The sequence below is a fragment of the Chenopodium album genome, chromosome 9, assembly GCF_948465745.1.
Source record: "Chenopodium album chromosome 9, dcCheAlbu1.1, whole genome shotgun sequence".
Classification (NCBI taxonomy): Eukaryota; Viridiplantae; Streptophyta; class Magnoliopsida; order Caryophyllales; family Amaranthaceae; genus Chenopodium; species Chenopodium album.
The window spans coordinates 3,437,548-3,460,518 of record NC_137842.1 but is presented as its reverse complement, the minus strand read 5'-3'; the positions used below and the strand labels follow the sequence as shown (position 1 = coordinate 3,460,518).

The following is a 22,971-nucleotide window of genomic DNA, read 5'->3' as shown; positions in this document are numbered from 1 at the left end:
AAAGAACCTTTTATAGTGAGTTGTTTGTAAGAAAGGACCTTATATATATATATATATACACAGATTGAGACCTTATTTCAAAAAAAAAATAAAAAAATAAAATTGTGAGATGGGACCTTTTAACAAAATCCTGCCATTGACCCTCGAAAACCACCTCCATCTAGCTGAATTTCACCCTGCCCTCAAAAACCACATCCACCTTGCCTAAATCCCACATCGACCCCCGAAAACCAACTCCACCTCACTCAAATCCCACACCAAACCCCCCGAAAACCATCTACAGGCCACCAAACCGAAATCTCACCTTGACCCTCGAAAACCACCTTTATCTCGCCAAAATCCTACTCAAACCCCCAAATAACACCTCCACCTCGCTGAAATCCCACATCAACCCCCGAAAACCACCTCCGCCATGCCAAAATCCATCAAAAGGTCCTATATCGCAATGTTTTTTTAAAAAATAAGATCTCGTCTCACAACTTTTTTTTTTTTTGAAGTAAAGTCCCAATCTGCCACCTTTTTTATATATATATTTTTTATATATAAAGTCCTTTTTGACAAACAAATCATTTTAAAAGGTCATTTCTCACAAATTTTCCTAAAATATATTACTCCCTCCGTCCTAGAATAACTTAGACGTTGGACTTTCTTTTTAACCCTTATTCATATATTAAGTTTGATTTTTTTTTTATTAACACAATAAAAATATATTTTGTCATCAAATATGTTGTTGGATAGGTATTAATTAATATAAATTTTATACTCCGTATTATACTTTTATTATAATTTTCATCAACCAAAACAATGGGATAAAATTTTATAAGTAACGTTTATTATAATTTTCATTAACGTGTAAGTATAAATATAAGCTAAGGTCAAACTTGTGCATTGTGTCAATTATTTTAGTATAGAGAAAATAATGGTCAAATAAGTGGATTGACAAACGTATAAAGTCAAAATGTAAACAAAAAGGAACGGAGGGAGTAGTAGGTATTTTTCCTTTGATGTGTGTTGTTTTCTTGTTACCCTGATTAGTTTAATTTACATAAATCAAACGTCCATACATACTATTCTTATAGGTGTACTTCATTAAGCAAATTACCATCCTTTTTCTTATACTTGTACAGTTGTACTACTTATTACGCATATTTACATGTTCTAAGAAAATTACACGCATCGCTTGAATATGAATTAAATTATTAGCTAGACTCTTGAATAAAACCAGAATTAGTCTTGGACCATTTGAATTGGATTAATTATACTATTATTCAAGCTATTGTTAATTACTCTCCTGTCCTCAAAAGTTCAACCCTTATGACCAAAATTTAGTCTCAAAATGATCATCATCTCATTTGCATTAAAATATCATCCAATTTGCACCAATATTGGTATAAAATTAGTTTTTCTCCATATAAATTTTATCTTTTTATTTACTTTTATTAATTTCTCTTTCTAATATTTTGCAAATTCCATGTAAATTTACCTTTTAATGTACTTTTACTACTCCGTACTTATTTAACTTTTTTAATACCCGTGAAAATTGTTCATAAAGGTCGAACTTCTGAGGACGGAGAGAGTAATTTTCATATCATGATAATTAATGAAATTAACCAAATCAATGTTGAACTTATTAAATTTATTTGAATCAGGTTAGTTGTCATTAAATTTGTTATGAGGTTGGGTTTGACTTTGAAAAACAAAATTTTCAATATTACTGTTCGTATTTGTGTTAAGTAATTCAAGTCGAGTAAATATTAATAATAATAATAATTCATTTTCTTGATGTCGATCTAGACGAAATACTCCTCTTGGTACACTCTTCTTCAACGAGAAATTGAATTGCAAAAAAAGTGAAAAATCAACACAATTAATACCAACCCAACCAACACCCTTTTTATCAACTCCTATCGAACACTTCCAACTCTTTAATTATTTCTATCACATTAACATAACACCCCCCACGTTATACTAGTATATATATATACTCGTATTTTATAAACCAAGCTAAGCTTCATTTCGCGTTTGTTTTTTTCCCACTTTTTAATCCCCAAACTTTACGTACTAATACTAATAAACGTACGTACCTACATTATATATTGTTACCAATTTCACATAAAATAATAACATTACACTAAAATGGCCAAGACCATATGCCACCACATTTGGTACCTCTCCTTCTTTTTCTTCTTGGGACGAGTTTACGTCGCGGCCGGTGGTAAGGTACCGGCCGTGATAGTATTCGGAGACTCCTCGGTCGATACGGGGAACAACAATGGGATAAAAACATTGCTTAAGAGCAACTTTGCCCCGTATGGACGGGACTTCGATGGCGGTCGACCCACGGGTCGATTCTCAAACGGGCGGGTGCCCGTGGATTTCTTTTCGGAATACTATGGACTCAAGAAAACAGTTCCGGCCTACTTGGATCCGAATTACAATATAACGGATTTTGCTACTGGAGTCAATTTTGCTTCTGCTGGTACCGGCTATGATAATACCACTTCTGCTGTTCTTGTAAGTACCATTATTATTCCTTTCTTTTTATCATTTCATCAATCTTTCAATTTTTATTTTCATTTTTTACAATTCTAAAAAAAAAAAAAATCCTTCTATCACGTATCAAATAATGTCATGTAATAAATTACGTAGTGTACGTTTGTATTTTTAACTTAACTACGTGTGTAATATATAAAATAATACTCCGTAGAATGATACAGAATATCGAATATAAGATAATATAAAATGAGAAATTAAATTCAGATGAAATGATGTGATGAAATGAAAATTAATTAAGAAAAAAGTCATAAGTACACAATAATAAATAATGTTAAATATTTCTCAAAAAAAAAAAAAATGTTAAATATCTTTTTTTTTATATATATATATATATATATAAAACTTATTTATTTTAGCAATGATTTATTCTGATTCATAAACTTACAAGTAAGTTACACCATATTAAATGTTGTAATAATATGGACTTTTGATTTTAGGGTCCCCCACGGTTTTCTCGTGGGTAATTGTACGGCTATTTTGTATTTAACGGATAGTTTTAGTAATTATGTGATCTTCTTGCTTCTACGTTGTAGGCTTAAAAGTATATGCATGAATAAAATGATTTATGACCATAGCCTATATGAGTAATATAGCCAATAGTATTTGGTGCATAGGCAGTATAACCAATATGAGTAGTTGAAGTAGCTATTTTTGGGCCGACTTTTAATTTAAAGCCGAAAGGTGCATAATCTAAAAGTATTTAAATTATAGTATATATTATCATTCTCGCTATCTGTCTTTATTTCCTATTCTTATTTGAAATCTTTTAAAAGGGTAAAAAAAAGGAATACATAGGCAGTAATATATCGTCATCATTAACAACACCTAATAAATAACCTCGTATCACACCTTTAGGAATCAACAAATAGATTATTTTAATAAGTATGTTTCAACTTTTATTTAGTGATCAAGTATAGGAAGTATATTTTTGGTGGTTTGTTTTTTTTTAAAAAAAAAAGTATATTTTTGGTGATAATTTATAAGAAGTATAAAAGTGTTGATAAAAAAAGTGTGAGCAAATGTATGTATCCAATTTGAGTCAGTTTGAAATTATTTAAAAAAATGTGTGTTTTATAACTGTAAATTGCATGCAGACATATTAAAGTAAGATACTCCATAGTCCATATAATTATACATATGCAACCACGAAAATAAATTGCTTGTAGAAATTTAGTCGCTTTTCAAGGCTAATAGATATACTCCCTTACTTTATTCGTTGCTACATTAAATATGATGTTAAGATGAAATTTCTTTGATCTTGTAAAGTATATAGAGTAAATAAAACAATAATAAGATAGGTTGGAAAATTGATAGAAAGAGACATATTATCAAGAATCTTTCTCGAACAAAAAGAGTGTGGCTATGAATAACATACAATAGTAATGTTTTTATAAATTTATCAATCTATGGTATAAAAAAATTTAATGGATCAAATTGTAGGTAGGATTTTGTATTTTTTATTTTTTACAAGTATTTTTTACTACAAGTGTTGTGGGCCCACTTTAGAAGGTTCCAACAAAGTATTTGAAGTAATTGGCATTTAAAGTTCACCTATCTATCACCGCATATAAAAACTTTAGTAAACTTGGAGTGTAGCCAGTGTACATAAAAACTTTACCCTGCCAAATATTAGAGTTCCCAAGTGTCACTAACTTAATTTACTTTATCTTGTTTCTCATTAAATTGTTTGCTTTTTGTTACAACAAATTTATTGGGTGAGCATTCTCTCCTACTTTTTGACTAGATTTTTCGTGATTTAGTATACTTTTTTGTAATCCTACAACTTTTTTGTGTTTGATTAATTGTTTTCACGAAGTACTAAAATTGGATTGATGACCTTTTTTATTATTGTGAATATTTTCAACAAACATGTGACGTGCAAAATATAGTTGGACTCGATCATATAATTAAGGACGATATTGACATGTTATCATCCTTTAATTTGTTAACTACGTGACTGTTAGGTAATTACTAAATTTGTGATCCGATGAAGTACAAATTGACTAATGTCTAGCTTACTAAATGCAAACTTGTTTTCATGACAGAATGTGATACCCTTGTGGAAGGAAGTTGATTATTACAAGGAGTACCAAGAAAGATTACGAAGCTATCTTGGGGTGCAAAAGGCAAATGAGATCATATCCGAATCAGTGTACCTAGTAAGCATGGGAACAAACGATTTCCTAGAGAATTACTACTTATTACCCACGACGAGGTTGTGCTACACGATCCAAGCGTTTGAGGATCATCTCATAGGCCTCGTGAAGCAATTTGTGGGGGAGATTTATAACCTTGGTGCTCGAAAGATTTCGTTGGCCGGTATTCCTCCTATGGGTTGCTTACCACTTGAGCGAACCATAAATCTTGGGGCAATATTAGAATGCAACGAAGAGTACAACAATGTGGCCGTTGAATTTAATGTTAAAATGAACAACTTGATAAACCAACTCAACAAGGAATTGCCTGGAATACAAGTTGTTTTTTCTAACCCTTATAACATCCTTCACCAAATGATTAAAAGGCCTACAATATTTGGTAAGTTTACTTTTAGCTAGAATAAATTTTAATTTGAATTCTTTATGATTATTTTATTTATTTAGCCTACTTATGTTTAATGGGTTTTTTCCAACTTTTGAATGCGTATAAATGACCTTGTTACTTTGTTAGGATTAGATTTTAATGATTTTTCGAGTAGGGATAATTTAGTTGAGTGTTAATAGTGTTTTTATGATATTACACCCAAAGAAATAAGAAAATAATAATAATAGAAAAAAGGCTTTATAGGGCCAATTTTCTTTTATGGGGAGACAATTGACAATAATGTCTAAGTGGGTGGATTGAATTGTCAAATGAAATATGTCCCCTAAGTATTATAAAAAGATATCATATCATTTTCAATATATTAAATATATATGTTCTATTATTTCAATTTTAATTTTGGATAGTCCAAATTACAACGAAATTTATACTAGATAGCAAATCTGGTGGTACTAAACATACCAATGAGATTGAAAAAGTTGTCAAATCGGGTAGATTTACTTATTATCATTCCTACTACTACTAGTAGTAGTTATTGCTAGAGTGATTGCTTTAAAAAATGCTCATTGATTTTGAATTGAGATGTATGATAGAATTTGCTGTAGTGAATTTTAATTTAATAGGGTAGTTGATTGACAAAATGAGAGTTGATTAAATGACAGGAATGGATGTGACATCTAAAGCATGCTGTGGCACTGGATTGGTGGAGATGAGTTATCTATGTGTTCTAGATAGTTCATTCTCTTGCTCTAATGCTGACAAATATGTTTTCTGGGATTCTTTTCACCCAACTGAGAAAACAAATGAAGTTATGGCTCAACATCTCTTCAAGAGTGTCTTGTACAAATTTCTTTGATGCCATACAAATATGTACTCATAATTTTTTTTCTCGATTTGAAAGAGTCAGAAGGGCATTACAAATTGCATATAGGGGAGGGGGATTTGAACGTGTGGCCTATCGGTTTTTCAAGACTGAATTGGTTGCCGTTATGTGTATTTTCAATTAACAGATTGAATCTTCTAATTTGTATGGAGATTCAACATTTTTTTTCATCTTTTGGGAAGGGGAGAGGGCAATTGAAATCTATAGTGTCCATGCATTCTATTTTAAGTGATAGTTTTATTTGATTTTCAATTTGTAACTTTGGTATAGATGTTACTCATTGTACATCATTAATAAAACAATACAAAGTATTATTTATATATTTATAATAAAAGTATTTTTTTGGAGACAAACTTAATGATATTATAACATTTTATAGTAAACTTGTATAGTTAATTGTAAAGGTGAAAGTAAGGGGATGCCACAAGAGCCCAAGACAGAAACGAATATGGCCCAGTGAGAGCTAGCTCATACCCTAGTGTGTGGGGGCTAGTTTGGTGGCATTCACTAATGTGTTACTCCCTAATCCTAATACATGTCATCAAATTAAATGATACTTCATACGTAGTATTATTTTACAAATTATAAGAAGACAAATTGTAAAGATGATGTAGTCAATGACGGAACCAGAAATTTTACATCCACCGAGCCGGGTTTTAGTGTTGATTTATAAATTAACTTTACTTTAAATTTTTGCAACAAAGAATGAGAACAAAGATTTTTACTACAGTACATATTTATAACTACTTAAGCTAAAAGAAAAAAAGGACAATAGGAAAAAAAGGGGGGGGGGGGGGGGGAAGAAAATAAAAACAGCAATATGCACGGAGTGGTAAAAACTTTTGAACACTAGGAGGGAAAAAAACCATTTTGTTGTGTGGCAGAATTCGATCTTAAAACCCACTAAAAAAATGATGCAACTTATGCAACCAGCTTAGCCAAGGAATGTTTAATTTGTTATATTCATAGACAGTTTAAATTAAATTACTTATACCTATTCTGGATCATACGGCGGGCCATGGCCTAGGCTGGCGAGTGGCCATCCCCTAAATCCGTCTATGGAAGTAGTTTAAGCTAAGGGTACCCCGACCCACCAATGATACAATGATAAAGATTTGATCAACCAAAAGTTTATTCAATCAAAGCGTGATTCAAATTTATAAACTCAAATAATACAAGAAGTATAAATTAACACTATTATGATAATAAAAAGTAAAAATTAAAAAGAAGCATGGTACTCTTTTAATACTAAGGCCCTGTTCTCGTCAGATTATTTTCAGTTCATTTCAGCTCAGCTCTAATCAGCTTAGTTCAGTTCAGTTCAGTTTAGCTCTAATAAGTTTAGTTCATTTCAATTCAGCTCACTTCAATCAATGAGAACATGCCCTAAGTAGAATAAAATAAAATGTTGACCTCCAAACTTGGTCAAAAAAACAATCAATCTCTAATACAATCAACATGTTTGATATTTTAAGTTATATTATCTCAGAGGAATGACAATAATAATAAGTTTGGAAAACCAAAAAAAAAAACTTCATAAAGATGAGATTTCAATTCATGACCTTAAAAGTTTAAACTAAAAAGAAGATTTATACGAAATTTACGTAAGAAATTCTACGTAAATAAAGATAAATAAGTATTAGATTGTTGAAAACCCCTTATTGTGACGAATAGGAATAAGAAGTCCCAATACAATATAACATTCATATCTGTTAAATTTCGAAACAATATGAAATGGGTATGAGCAATCTAAACAAGGAGTAGGAGAGTTTAGTTAACAAACAAGGCTTTGGAGTTTCCATACTAAAACCAATTAACAATATTAGAGGTAACTCCTCAACCTCATAAAGTGAAACCAACAACTCTTCTTTTTCTCCAATGTGGGACACTCACAAGTGGGATGCAATGGGTTTCAAGTTTTCAACAATATCTATCCATCTATTACTAACAAGATTAGTAAAAAGATGACCAACATTTACGAGTCAAATAATTAATATAGAATATTTGGTAATTGGTTTTTTAAAAACACAACCTCTAATTTTTTTTTGTACGCTGTAGGTTAACAATTTGACAGAGCAAATGGGAAATTGATTTTGGCATACCCTTTTGTTGATTTTGGCACACTCTTATGTGAGAAGAGCATAAAAAATTATACTCTCCCATAAGAATGTGCCAAAATCAATTAAAAATGTGCCAAAATTATTTCCCATACAAATGTGTGAAATTAAAGCGTCCTTTAGTTTTTGCCACCCCACATAATTAGATGTGTGCAATTGCAGTTGATGATTAACGTGTCATTCTCAAATGTGTAGTTGAGAACTATACAATTAAAGATACAACCACTCAACAAATTGGAGGTTTCTTTTATAAAGGTGGTAGTTTGTACTACCATCTTTAATACGATTATTTTTTGTGATAATTTATCTAAGTTAAATCAATTCATCAGATTGAAATAATAATGTACAAGTCCCTTTCATATAAAGATAGCTTTATGAAGAAAGCAATGCAAGAGGTTAAATGATTGGCAATGTGTGGAAGAAATGTTAGTTATAGGCTATAAGTTATAGCACAGCAAAGTGGTTAGGTTTATTTAAAAACAAATCAAGAAAATCGAAAAAAAATAATAATTTGCAACTATATTTGACTTTTGTGGTTAAGCTGTAATATTGTTATTTTTCGGGTTTGTTTTATCCACTTGATTTTAAGTTATTTGAATTTATTTTATCTGAATTTATTATTCCTTATTTTATTTAAACTTATTAAATATGAAATAAGTAAAAATAAAGTGAACAAGACAGGGCTTTAATAAAGGTCAAAATTGATGGCCTTTGATTTAGCACAATATATATGTTCACTTCACCAATGCTATATAAACAAAATAATAATAAGTTTACATAAGAATCAATAAGCTCAAATAAGATTCACAAAAAAAAAATAAAAAAAATCAATTAAGATAACCTATAGTTAACAACAGCAAGCTCAACTAACATTTTAAGGAGTAATAAATTCAAATAAGTTTGGCTAAATTAAATCATGTTGATAAAATGTATCTGTAGTACAAGTGTATGTAGAAGTAGAACATATATATAGATGGTGCAAGTTGTGGCTAAAGCTTACTCCCTGTGTCTCTAAATTACATTTCTAATTCTAGCATTTATTCCTCACATAATAGAGAGAAACAGAAATGTAATTTAGGGATGGAGGGAGTACTAATTTATCATTTTATGTAATTTGTAATTAAGAATTTTAAATCCACCCCCCAAAAGATTATTGTAGCCGTTGTAGGAGATTCCTCTATACATTCGTTTATCACCCGCTAACACATATGGATTATGGAGGGAGAGTGACGGTAACCAAGTGGTCAAAACTTTCCTCCCAATTTCAAAAAATTCTAAGATCGATTCTCATCATCTGCCTTTATGGCTTTCTGAACAACAACAAATATATATATATATATATATATATATATATATATATATATATATATATATATATATATATATATATATATAACATCTCGTTGACTTATGTAATTGGCCTTGGAATCTTGTGTTAGAGCATTGCCACTAGTGGACATTTTTTTGGTTGCCCAATCTCTCTCTAACCACTTTCTCACTCCTCCTCCCCATGGGCATTTTCTTGGTCATTTTTATTCTACACCAATGGTCATAAATTATAATCCCCACCATTCTCTCTCCTATTTTTAACCCTATACCCCACCAATATTTATCTCTCCTACACATCATTAAATTTGTAATTTAGTATTTCTTAATTTTATTGTTAACAAAATTTTGTATTGATTAAATTATTTATGAATAGTACAATATTAATTATTTTTAATATTAATTTTTGCAAAATGTATTTTTTAATAAAATAATAATATTTATTCTTAACTAAATTTTTTTATTGATTAAATTATTTATGAGTACAATATTAATTATTTGTGTCATTATTTTATGTGAAATTTCATTTTTCATTAGTACAACATTAACGATTACAACATTGGAACATAATGATCGTACACCAATCATACAAACCAAATAAATTAACGATTACAAAACTATTTATTCATTACGACCGTATTTTTGCCAAATATGCTCAACTAAATCATCTTTCAAAGAAAAATGGGTTTGGCTATCACGCAGGGTAATTCTTCTTTGAATATACGCGTCAAAATCAACCGTTGGTGGTCGGCCAACGTCAAATTCGAAAGGCTCGTTGTTATTCACTGTGGCACTTGTACTCGGACCGGACCTTGCTCTATGAAGCTGAGGGCGATCTTCTTCGTAATACCTTCTCAAAACTTCGGCACGAGTGTAATTGTGTCGTTCATCCTCGACAATCATGTTGTGCATAATGATACAAGCTTTCATTATGTCGCTCAAAATGTCTTCGTCGAAAGCAAGTGAAGGTTGTCGTAATATGGCAAACCTAGCCTGTAGAACTCCAAACGCACGTTCAATGTCTTTCCGAGCTGCAGCTTGTTTATCTGCAAATAACTTGTCCTTTTGGAGTTGAGGATATGTGATACCTTGTATAAATGTTGCCCAGTTCGGATATATACCATCTGTTAAGTAGTATCCCATGTTGTACTCATGGCCGTTTACCATAAAACTAATTGGTGGTGCCCGACCTTTCAAAACATCATCAAACACCGGAGAGCGGTATAGGACGTTCAGATCATTACAAGAGCCGGGTATTCCAAAAAATGCATGCCAAATCCATAAATCTTGATCCGCAACAGCTTCGAGGATAAGGGTTGCATTCTTGCTACGACCTGCGTATTGTGCTTTCCAAGCCATAGGACAGTTCTTCCACTCCCAGTGCATGCAGTCGATGCTACCGATCATGCCCGGGAATCCACGCATTTCATTTTGGTGAAGGATTCTCCTTAAATCTTCATCTGTTGGACTTCTTAAGTACTCGGCCTCAAAATGCTTGATCACCCATTGAGTAAAATGTTGCATTGATTTTCTAGATGTTGTTTGACCCATGCGTATGTATTCATCTACGGCATCCGGAGCAACACCGTACGCTAACATTCTTATTGCAGCGGTGCATTTCTGCAGAGGTGATAAGCCAAGCCTACCAGCTGCATTCCTACGCTGCTGGAAGAACGGATCGCCCTCAACCACTTTATTCATAATCCGACAGAATAAAGGTTTGTGCATTCAAAATCGACGACGAAACTGATTTTCGGAATACACAGGATTTATTGCAAAGTAATCATTGTACAATTGCAAATGCCCTTTCTCCCTTTCTCTATCTCCCCTATGCTGCGGGACTGTTTCATCTTCATTTACAATTTCGGTCTCGGATGGAGGTGGTTGAGGAAGCATTATGTTAGGTAAGTGATTTGTGACAAATTCGTCAACTAGATTATCAAATTCCGCATATTGATCTGAATCAGAAGAATTTGAGCTTGAGGTTGAGCTTATGGAAAACATTTTTTGTGTTTGGTTTTTGAATGTTTTGGTGTTGTGGATCAATTTATGGATTTCACACCTTTAAATAGGAAATGTTATCAGTGCATGTCCTTCAACTGAGTGTGAACTGACTACTCAATGGTTGTATAAAACAAAAACTGCAATTGGACTTGACTACTCAATGGTTGTATAAAACAAAAACTGCAATTGGACTTGACTACTCAATGGTTGTATAAAACAAAAACTGCAATTGGACTTGACTACTCAATGGTTGTATAAAACAAAAACTACAATTGGACTTGACTACTCAATGGTTGTATAAAACAAAAACTACAATTGGACTTCACTCATAAATGAACAAAATATATGAAAATGTAATATAATTTGATAAATTTTTGGAACATAATTAATAATAAAAATTAATTCATTGCAACATAAAATAAAGGGAATACTTGAAATCATAATGCATAATAAACTACTCTACTTTCCACCATACACTTCTTGAATTAGTTCCTCCTTCCACGCTTCTTCAGTTGGTGTAAGTGGCGTCGTTTTGGACATAATTGCTTGCAACATATCAAATTTCATCTTCTTCTCTTGTAATTCGACCTGTTTGTTTTTCCTCTTTTCCTTTTCCCTTTCAAGCTCCAACCTTTGCTGCCGTAAATTTGCCTCAAAGCTTCTTACTTCAGTACAAGCCTGTATCTGTTCACCAATACTTAAAATTGCACTATCATGAGCAATAGCTTTTCCCTTACGCTTAGCCTTTGCTTTTTTTACCCCGTCGGGTCTGGGTATACCTCCTGATGAAAACCCACCAACGGGAATATCTCCTTCAGCTTCACTGTCAGTTCTCGATCTCTTTCCACTTCCACTGCTATCCTCGGTGTCCCCTTCCGGACGCAGTTGACAATCCTGTCGTTCCTTTAGTGACAATGCCCATCTGAGTTTCGGCCTCCACTTTGGGTCATTCTTTATCATTTCCCAAGCGTGGGGAAAAACAAAATTGTGTGGTGGTTTGGCTGATATATGGAACAACTTCGAGGCCTTTTGAATTCGATCAACTTCGTTGAATCCACTTCCAGTTAACGGACCCGCTTCATCATAACAACTTGTCCATAACAGTACATCTGCCGCCATCCTTCTCCAACGGTTCTCCAAACTCTTCGCATTTCTGGGTGGTAGTATTTCTGGCTTCTTAGCTTGAACCATGTCGTACGCCGCAGATATTTGTCGCCAAAGTTCAGCTGCTTTCATGCCCGTACCCACTATCGCATTTCCACTGTATTTTAAATATAGCCCAATAAGAGCTTCATCTTCTGCGACTGACCAAATACGACTAGCTTTAGCGAGTTGTTGGTTGGAACCCACCCGCATTCTTTGAGTCGACGGAGGGTATTGAGGTGTCTCAGGCACATTTTCTTCTTGGCTATCATCGTACTGAGAGTTACTTCCTTGGTAGACAGGAGGTGATTGTTCGTAATCAGTGTTTTCAGTTGGAATTTGTGGAGGTATTTCAAGTTGTGGAGGTATTTGTTGTTGTGGAGGATTTTGCAGAGAGGTGTTGCTCAATCTTTGTAGGAAAAGTTGGAATTGAGGTTGATTCATGAAATTCTCATCAAAATCATTACAATTTTGAGAAAGTATTGAGTAAAAGGGGTTATTGGGATCCATATTATTTTTTTTTTTTTGGATTAATTTCAAAAACTAACACAATAATAACAATAATAATAATAATAACTATTATAAAAATAATAATAATAATAATAATAATAATAATAATAGTAATAACAACAATAATAACGAACAAGAATAATAATATTAATAAGCTAAAATAATAACAATAATAATTATACTTCCAATAATAATAATAATAATATTTATTGTAATAATAATAATAATATTTATTTTAATAATAATAATAATAATAATAATAATAATAATAATAATAATAATAATAATAATAATATTAAAAGGATGACTAATTATGAGGGAGAAATTGAGAGAAAATGTAAATACAACAAATTTATGTGAATTTTGAAAATATGAAAATATAGGCAAAATGGGTCTCTATTTGTAGAGAATTTTTTTTTCTAGCCGTTGGTATATTTTTTTTTTTTTTTTTAATTTTATAAGCACAAAATACCCGTTACAAAATTATTACCGTTGCAATTATCAGAAATTACGTGATTGGTCCAAATAACCTGACAGGACGCGTGGCAGCGCCTGATTGGGCGTGCTGAAGCGCCTGTTAGGGCTGCCGAAATAATTTTTTTTTGCTTTTCGAACCCTCAAAACGCAGCGTTTTGAGGTGAAGCAAAGCGTAAGCTTCCTCAAAACGCTGCGTTTTGAGGTGTGCTTAGCAAAAAAAAATTATTGTTGCAGCTTGCACGTGGGGCCCACTTCTTCTTGGTCAGTTTTTTAATTTTGCCCAAACTTTGATCAAAAACTGATTTGCCCATGGGCATTTCTCATTTTGACCATTGATGGGGAGTTATTTTTTTTATTAAAACCCAAAAAACACCCATGGGCATTTTTCTCCCCATTGGTGAGAGTGCTCTTAGTAGCTTTTTTGCATTGAGTGTGTTGGACTACATGATTCAGGCCCAATTAATGCAGTCTAGACTCTGGCCCAATATAGGTTATTATTATTATTATTATTAATGGAACTGGCCCAATATTGTTAGGAGTTCTATATGTCAGTTTTTATTTTTATTTTACTTTTCTTTTTTTTTTTTTTTTTTTTTTTTTTTTTGTTGGGAAAAAAAGTTATGAAGTAATTAGCATATTCAGCAATATTGAAAATACAATTCATCGACCATGTATAACAAATACTTCGTATGAATCAATGAATGGCTTCTAGCCTTCTAGGCACGTACAAGTACACTTTTCTAATAACTTTCTTTGCCCCTTAGCTTAGTTGTATCAGGCTTGTAAATATGTCTTCGGAAGACAAAGAGAACTAATAGCACTAACAATTAAGGGTCACTAGGTATCAGAACGATCAAGCATGTCATACATTCTTTGCAACACAATTAACTTCGAGTTATATAAAGAGATTGAGTTAGTTATGCAATAGGAGAGCACGGAACAATTATCGTTTGAAAACTTTCCAATATTATCTACCCATTAGATATGTCACGCGTTCATTCTTTGAAACATAATTAATCTCATGTTCATGCACGCCCGTGCTATATGTTAAGACTAGCCCACTTACACAAAATCCTCGGAACATTAATCCCATATCATAACCTAATGACCTATATAAGATCCAATGGTTTTGATTTTTGAAACTCATTGAATAATGTTAAGATAGAAATATATTATGGAGTATATATGATTTGAATACATATTATCTCATAGTTGGCATAGGATAGGAATTTGGTAACATTTGATCTTACTGAGATATTTACCTAAGGCCAACATAATTATCTTGTACGCTATATATTCATGGCATCTCAATATGAATAATCTCAAGCTTTCTGCCAAATTATCTTGTTCATATTAATTTGACATGGTATCGGAGCCACGTTTTTTTTTTTTAAAAATCCTTATCAATGGCCAGCGATATTGCGGCTATGGTTGGTAATACTACGATGTCGGATAATCGATTGACTGGTAAATTCGATAATAATTTGTGGATTGTCGATACAGGAGCCACTCATCATGTCACGGGCAATGCTTCTTGGTTGTTTGATACAACTCTTATATTTGATTGTCCGGTTGGTTTGCCGAATGGTGAGACTTAGTAACCTTAGTAGCCAATAGCCATATATACTTCGTATGTTTTCATGTTTTGTATTTGTCATTGGAATTGTCAACAAAAGGAACCAGATTAATGCAAAAAATGTTTGCTTACTAATTTATAAAAGGAATCATTGTTCATTATATTAAAATTGTTTGCCTTCTAATTAAGGCCATTCACATCTATTTGCACTAGCTAAAACAACCATGACAAGATTCTAATTAAAAGTTAAATAATGATGAAAAATCTACTCACTAATCAATCATTAATTTCTTTGTACACTTAATTCATTTTGGTCAACAAAAGTGCCATGAAAACCATAAGGAACCCTTGAAGGCATGCATACACTTGCAATTTGCTTCATATCCTTTGCCCTCAATATTACCAATTCTGACCTCTCCACATTTTCATCCCTCACAAAGCTCATTATCCACCCTTCATCTTCACAATCATCATCGCTAACACAATCAGCTTCACCTAAATCAAAATTAACTTCACCTAAATCGTAATTAATTTCTCCTAACTCGCGATTATTAGTAGATGTACTTGTTTTCTTAGCGGATACAAAGCATGGTTCCCCACCATATATTTCATACCCATAAATAAACTTGGTCATTTCACCGGTTGTAACATCAACCTTGGCTATGCCACTACATTTAGGCCACGGCTCCGCGATTGCCATGTACACGTACCTCGTCTTTTTCCCTAACAAACGCTTATTTACTTGTCCTATTTCTAAATTCACACCCGAAACTATCACCCGATGGGTTGATATACCCGTTTCGAGGTCTAGTCGAATCTCGGTTAGTTCAATTTGGATCGGGTCATTACTATCGTTGAAGATCGAGTCGGGTGGGCTCATGCATGACCCGAGTATGACCACGTGTTTTCCCTCATTTTCCTCCCATGCATTCATAAAATGGAAACAAAAGCTATTTGGAACCTCAATCCATTGGATCCTTGACCCGTTAGTATCGTCCTTCGGGAGGACCCCGAACCGGGCCCTCTTATTCGGATCAAACATTAGAGGCGACCCGCCCCGAACCATCTCGGATAATTTAAACACAACTTGATTATCAGGTATCACTATGAAATTTTGAGTCAATGCAAAGTCATGAATCATAGTAGGTTGAGGGAGCGACACGGGTACTTCACGTGACTTCCGGCCCCACTTATCAAACCTAAAGTACTTCAAATACGGCTTACTTAGAACGTCGTAGCTAAGTGTATGAAGATCACCCGTGTTAGGGTCCACCTTAGGGTGTGCAATCAACGGGCAATTCACCTGCCCGTCGAAATCGAACCGTCCGATCGTCTCCAAATCATCACCACCGTTGATTTTCACGTGGTATGGCAAGTCATCCTCGGACATAGCAAGTAATCTCCCATTAAAATACACAAGACCAGCATTAGCCACTCCAACACCACGTGTCGGGTCAACTAAACCAAGACCCGCACGTGCGTAAAATAAACCGAGCCGAACCAACCCGGTCCGACCGTGTAATTCACCAACCGGTTTAGGAAATAAATTTCTCCCGGCCGCGTATTCTTGAAATAACCGGTTCGTTTGAGTGAACCGGCAGCAGTAACTTGCTTGCTTCCCTGGTCCAAGTTTGACGGCGTGGATCATTCCATCGCCGTCAAACAAGTGATGAGCACCAGATGGTGGGAGCATAGGATTAGCTCCATTCCTCACATAAACTCCATGTAAACCGGTTGGAATTTCACCAATGATTTCTAAACCGGTCTGAACCGGATTCTCTTGAACCGGTGCATAATTACCCGATAATTGAATTTTCGGGTCGACCGTTTTAGGTAAAGGGTGTTTATTTTCTTGGTCTAGGATAAGTGATTTCTCTATTTTGTTCAAGGCTGATGCCGCCAGCCTTTGGAGTGGGTTAAGGGTAGTTTGGCGATGCGGCGGCAACGTCGGATGTGACTGCCGCCGCGAAGGAATGGGATGATCAAATGTAGGAGGAGGAGAAGGAGAATTAATCTTGGTTGTGTATTTGGAAGGGTTTATAAGTATGTTACATGAAATTTTTGAAGGTGATGAAGAATTGTGAGGATTATGAAATGGTAGATTAGTTTCGTTTTTTGGTGTAATAATAATAGTAGTAGTATTACTAAGGAATTGAGTGGTAACATGCATGACTCTTAGAAAAATGAGATACTACTACAAGAATAAGGTGTAATTTTGAAGTAATGGGTTAAAGGGGATTATATAGGGGGGAAATATTATATGTTGCATGGTCGTATTATACTTGTATATCCAAATTCCAAAGTATGTATTTAATTGTGTTGAGTTTAATTTTGACATGTAGTGTAGTTAATGCATGCCAATTGAACCTATAAGCTGGCTAACTAAGTCGTGTCATTTTTGTAGCGGTGTGGCTTTGGGTGTCTCATTTAGACCTTTCTCATTTGAATATAATTTTAAACTCCAAGACCACTTTAGTATTTAAAAAAAAAAAATACTTATTACTCCGTTTTGTAAGTATTGTATGTTCAATTTTGAATTTATCGTAATATTTGCATTTCATTTTTGTCACTCTTCTTACATAATTATTTCTTCTCTTCACCTACCTTAACAGCTCATAAAATATCGTACATTCCTAATACAGAGTGATAGAATAATAATAATGTAAAAAATTGCGATAAACATGTGTCGATGTGGCATGTGAACAGAAGATGATTTGAGTCGCGGATCCTCATAAGCTACACGTGCCACAACATCTATAGAGATGACCCAATTACACTCTTAGACGAGTAGTACGTACGTAGTACACAACAATTTGTATTATTCCGTTACAATACCTCATTGCGTATGTATAGGTTTTCGAATACGTGTACATTTAAGCTTCACTCGCTTGAGAATTCATCCATACATCACCATTTTGAAGTGGCAGCAATGTAGCATACTAGCATGGCAAACAATTTACTCTAAAAAAAGATCGAATATCCAGTCCTTTTAATTTTATCGATCATTATCTGATCTTTCGATCTTGAGCTCTTTTTACGTTATTATTAGATATTTATGTTTTAAGATGTGTTTTGAGTCTTTAATAAACGAACAGATAGGAGTTATTTATTGTAGTGTCTTAGGAAGTATTACTTTACTAAACTAAATAAAGCGGAGTCCACTATGTCCGATTTCCCTTGTTTTTTTACACGTTAATAAGCATATATATTTGAATTCTAACTAATTAATTGACATCATAAAACAGTGGGCAAATGAAGCAAAAAGCGGTAATTTGATACTACTCTACTCCTGCATGTCGCATGCGCCAGTAAAAATACTCCTTTGCATGCTGACATGCATGCACCAAAGCTAGATACTACTGCATGTTCATGCAAATACTGTTTTTTTAGTGCCCTACTATAATCGGCATGTATGTCCATACGATACTTTGATTATTGAAATAAATTTACCTTATACTCCTTGTCTCCTTGCATATACTTTGATTATCAAAGACAATAAGGTGGTGTTTTAAAAATTAATTACTTAGGGCTAGTTTAATTCACCTTATTTTTGTTTGACTTAACTTATCTCATCAGGTCTGATTTGATTTAATCTTATCCGATATACTCTGATTTGATCAGGTTTGATTTAATCTTATCCGATATACTCTAATCTGATTTAACAGCTAACCATTAATTAAATTGTAAATCAACACTTTTTTGTTCTTCCAATAGTTCTAACTCTAGTATATAATTTAATGTAAACATAATAAATTCCAACTAGTTTTGGGGACAGAGGGAGTATAATCTTTAGACCTTCATTGGTGCTTTATACATAAGATCAAACATTCAAACATATAGTTAGACATATGGGTACATATATAAATTAGTTAGAATCGTCTCATGAATATATAGTTTTTAATATCAACTTTTTGTAATTTATATCTATTGACATTTAGTCATTTACTTGTATAATGGGTCAAAGTTTCATGTTGAATTGGTAAATGTGTCAGTCAAATTAAATTTAGGGAGTATTATCAGTGGTTAAAAAAAAATTAATATTTAAATATTACAAAAGTGTAAATCAAGGTGAATCTAATAAAACCTTATCAAATGAGTCTTTTTTTCTTAACTATAAATCATTAAATATAGTCAAAGTCAGGGGCGGAGCCAAGGGGGGGCTGGCGGGGGCCTTGGCCTCCCCCTTGGCTCAGGATATTAATTAAATTTGCTCTTAATTGTCATTAATTGTATAAACAAAATTTGTTTTTTTTAAAGTAAATGTAATACGTAGGTATAATATTGGCCCCCTCACTTAGAAATTCTGGCTCTGCCACTGGTTAAAGTAACATATCTACATACATATATGTGTGCGTGTGTGTGTGTGTGTGTGTAATGTTTAATTCAAAGTGTTGAAAGTAAAATGAAATAGATTGATGTAGTTTATACAATTGATATTAATGAATTGATATTTAAAAAAAAAATACAACTGATACCAACGTGAAACTTTGACCAATTACACAATATTAAGTATAGATCCATACCTAGTATAGTCCATACTCAATTTTTTATATTATTTTTAATGTTTATATACTATCTATCTATAATATTATTAAAACGCATAGAAACAACATGCTAACGCCATATGTCACCCTTCATTCAATATAAGTTGGTGCCACATGTGCGCCATGCGAAAACTCTCACAACATTGAATTGTAATGATGTTTAATTTAATTGAAAAACTCTTATTTGATGTGATTTAAATTCACTATAATAATGTTTAATTTAATTGAAAAACTCTTCATGTGTATAACCTCCCTATTTAAATTTAATATATTCTTATATATATATTAATGAAAAATAATATAGATTATTATATTATATATTCACTTATTAATATTGTTCAACATTAACCTTTCAATTTTCGTAATTAATTTTGAACAAACTTATAGGTTTATGATGTACCGGGGCATCGCCCGGGCCAATAACTAGTTATTATTGATAAATATACTATTATTGTTGATCCTTAGTATGATCCATATGCGATAGCGATCCATGCATCACGCCTCACCTTATAAAGTGTTTAAATCTTTTTTCTTTTGTCAATGTAAAATACTTACATATATGTTGTTAGGAAAGTTTATACTTCAACAAACACTTATTTCATTATAATTATATTTTGAGTATTAACTACATACACTATGTTTCAATAGCAATTATGAAGAAAAAGGGTAGCAATGAAAGTATAAAAGAAGGGAAATTAACTACATAAATGAAGGGGATATGGATAGAACTTCCATATTTCAATGTAGGAAAGATTTGAGTTATCATAGAAGAAGAGAATTAATAGATATTTTAATTTTGTCTCATCCCCTCTTTCTATATGTTATCCAACTGTTAGATATGAGTCTATAATTTCTCTTATAAGGCTAAGAGGCTACTCCTCCTATTGCCTTATAGTTTTTGGATATAATATCACTTTAGGACTTATGACGTGGACTCTTTCTCTCTTTAGTTGTGGGTGCGGCTCAAAATTGTATTTAACAAATAGAAAATGATTTCATCACTTTAAAAATCGATTTCACACATCTATTATTAGGTTTTTTTTTTTTTTTTTTTTTTCTTGGTGTTTAGAAAGCCACAAGAAGGGGTGATGAGAATCGATCCCAACCTATCCTGAAATTAAAAGAGGAGCGGCGAGCACTAACCACTTGAGTTATACCCCACTCTCGTTTCACACCTCTATTATAAAAAAACAATATAGTTTTTAGTGTTTTTCTCCCAAGATGTATTTAAATTAATCAAAGGTGTAGTGTTTCACACCTCTATTTTTATTTATTTATTTATTTTATTTTATTTTTTTATTTTATTTTTTTTGTAAGATGGATAAGTTGGAAGCCATGTATTGACACCTCCTACTAATCTTATCTCCAAAAGCTAGAAGTGAGTAAGCTAGATAGTGTGTCATCACACTAAGTTTCATGAGTTAGAAGTGAATTATTGTTGAGCCAATTGAGCAACAACACAATCAAGCCAAGGTCGAGAATGCAATGTCAAGGCACTGTGACCTCGCTTTGCCACGTGAATACGTGATCTCCCATGCATGCTAGTTAGACTCAGAAAACAATGTCCAATTTTTAGTCAATAGCTCAACATTTATTTGTTTTGTTTTTTAGTTTAAATGACTTTGAATTTAACTCAACCAATATCTTGTTTTAGAAGACAAACCATGTCCGTATATTATAAAATACTTCGTACATTGTATGTGTATCTATATACTACTGTAATTATTCTATAGTCATCCTCAAAATATGTAAGATATTATTTAAGTTGTTAAATAATAAAATGAACCATGAAAGCCTTTATATTTTATAAACATGTCACTTGATATGATAATTTTATTTTAAATTAATGTCTCGGTCATTATATAGGCAAGTCGTATATATTGGATTGAATCTAGCTACTTCAATTCTCTAGAGTAATTTAATTATTTTATACTTTTTTATTCAATTTATGTTGTTAAATAATAAAATGAACCATGAAAGCCTTTATATTTTATAAACATGTCACTTGATGTGAATAATTTTATTTTTAAATTAATGTCTCGGTCATTATATAGGCAAGTCGTATATATTGGATTGAATCTAAGCTACTTCAATTCTCTAAAGTAATTTAATTATTTTATACTTTTTTATTCAATTTATGTATCTTAGTTCTAATAAAGGAGCAAGCTCCGATTTTCCACTTCGATAAAAACTAAAATTGCAAATCAAATGGACTATCATGTAAATAAGTCAGCAAATTAAAATGCCTGATTTGTATGACAATTTTTGTTATTAAATCAATAAGTGTAAGCCTCACACCCACACCTTACCTTTAGTGAAAATTTGTTGATTCTTTTACAAGATTGAAATTTGATTTGTGTTTTAAGTTGCAAGGTGATAAATAGAATTTTGTCTCAAAAAAGTGTACAAATTATGGGTGTTGTTTGAAACTTCGAGTAAATTGAGTTTGTTTCCATTGCAGTATTATCCCATACAATTTTAGTTCAACCCAAGCTATAATAGTGGATCCAAAGCCCATATAATTTTAGTTCAACCCAAGAATTTAGTTAAAACTTAAAGACTTGTAGGTTGTATGACTCTTGTGCCAAATAAGGGAGCTATTAGATTTTCATGATAACAATCTTGAATGGAAACTATACATAAATATGCCCACATTCACTTACTTGCATTAAATGCATGCACAACTAATATTTGTGATTCATCTTGCATGTTCATACGCCGCGATCCAGAGTCTAGACCCATAGGCGCTTACATCATAATCAAGATCCTTCTTGTTTTAATCCGAAACAATAATCACAAGTGACTCGTCCATTACTATGTTGATAAGTGAGTCGGACTTTTTCTAATAAGAAGGTGGATTCCATTTTGAAATAAGAAGGGGGGATTCGTAAATGCCTTTTATTGAGTTGATGACTTATAGAGATTATCACGTTTAATTAAAATATTTTGAATGTCACATGAACTTGCGAACTGCTAATTGGACTTCTTAATGAAGAACTATAACTTTTACTATGTCTAAATGCTTTGGTAATGTAAAGATTGAACGTATATGTCTTAATTCCGCAACTATCTTTGATGATAACACTTAGTTAGCTTTTTGTTATTGCATTGCTGCGAACCGAACCATCAAAATTGTCCACAATATACTAATTGCCAATTTGAGGGCTCCAGGGTGCATATTATGCTTAAGGTTGTTGTAATAATCGAGTGCAACATGTGTGTTTAAAATTAAGTAAAATCGTCATCAAATAAAATTTATGATAATATATATTACTGAAAATTAAAGGACAAATTGCA

General features: G+C 32.5%; 1 protein-coding gene and 1 pseudogene across 1 annotated transcript; one reads left to right on the top strand and one right to left on the bottom strand.

Moving 5' to 3' along the window:
- The first annotated feature begins 1,975 nt into the window (after positions 1 to 1,975).
- Positions 1,976 to 6,316, top strand: LOC145559403 (GDSL esterase/lipase At4g26790-like). Its single transcript, XM_081620825.1, has 3 exons — positions 1,976 to 2,514; positions 4,602 to 5,091; positions 5,757 to 6,316. Exons 1-3 carry the CDS (start codon positions 2,137 to 2,139, stop codon positions 5,948 to 5,950), a joined length of 1,062 nt encoding a protein of 353 aa, XP_081476951.1. The 5' UTR covers positions 1,976 to 2,136; the 3' UTR covers positions 5,951 to 6,316.
- A 9,097-nt stretch (positions 6,317 to 15,413) lies between these two features.
- On the bottom strand, positions 15,414 to 17,300 carry LOC145559295 (9-cis-epoxycarotenoid dioxygenase NCED6, chloroplastic pseudogene; annotated as a pseudogene).
- Positions 17,301 to 22,971: the final 5,671 nt, after the last annotated feature.

Bases quoted from the DNA above. Each gene is read 5' to 3' on its own strand.
- LOC145559403 (XM_081620825.1), top strand. From the start codon at position 2,137: ATGGCCAAGACCATATGCCACCACATTTGGTACCTCTCCTTCTTTTTC. The intron at 2,515-4,601 runs GTAAGTACCATT...TTTTCATGACAG, and splicing joins ATACCACTTCTGCTGTTCTT to AATGTGATACCCTTGTGGAA. The intron at 5,092-5,756 runs GTAAGTTTACTT...ATTAAATGACAG, and splicing joins TAAAAGGCCTACAATATTTG to GAATGGATGTGACATCTAAA.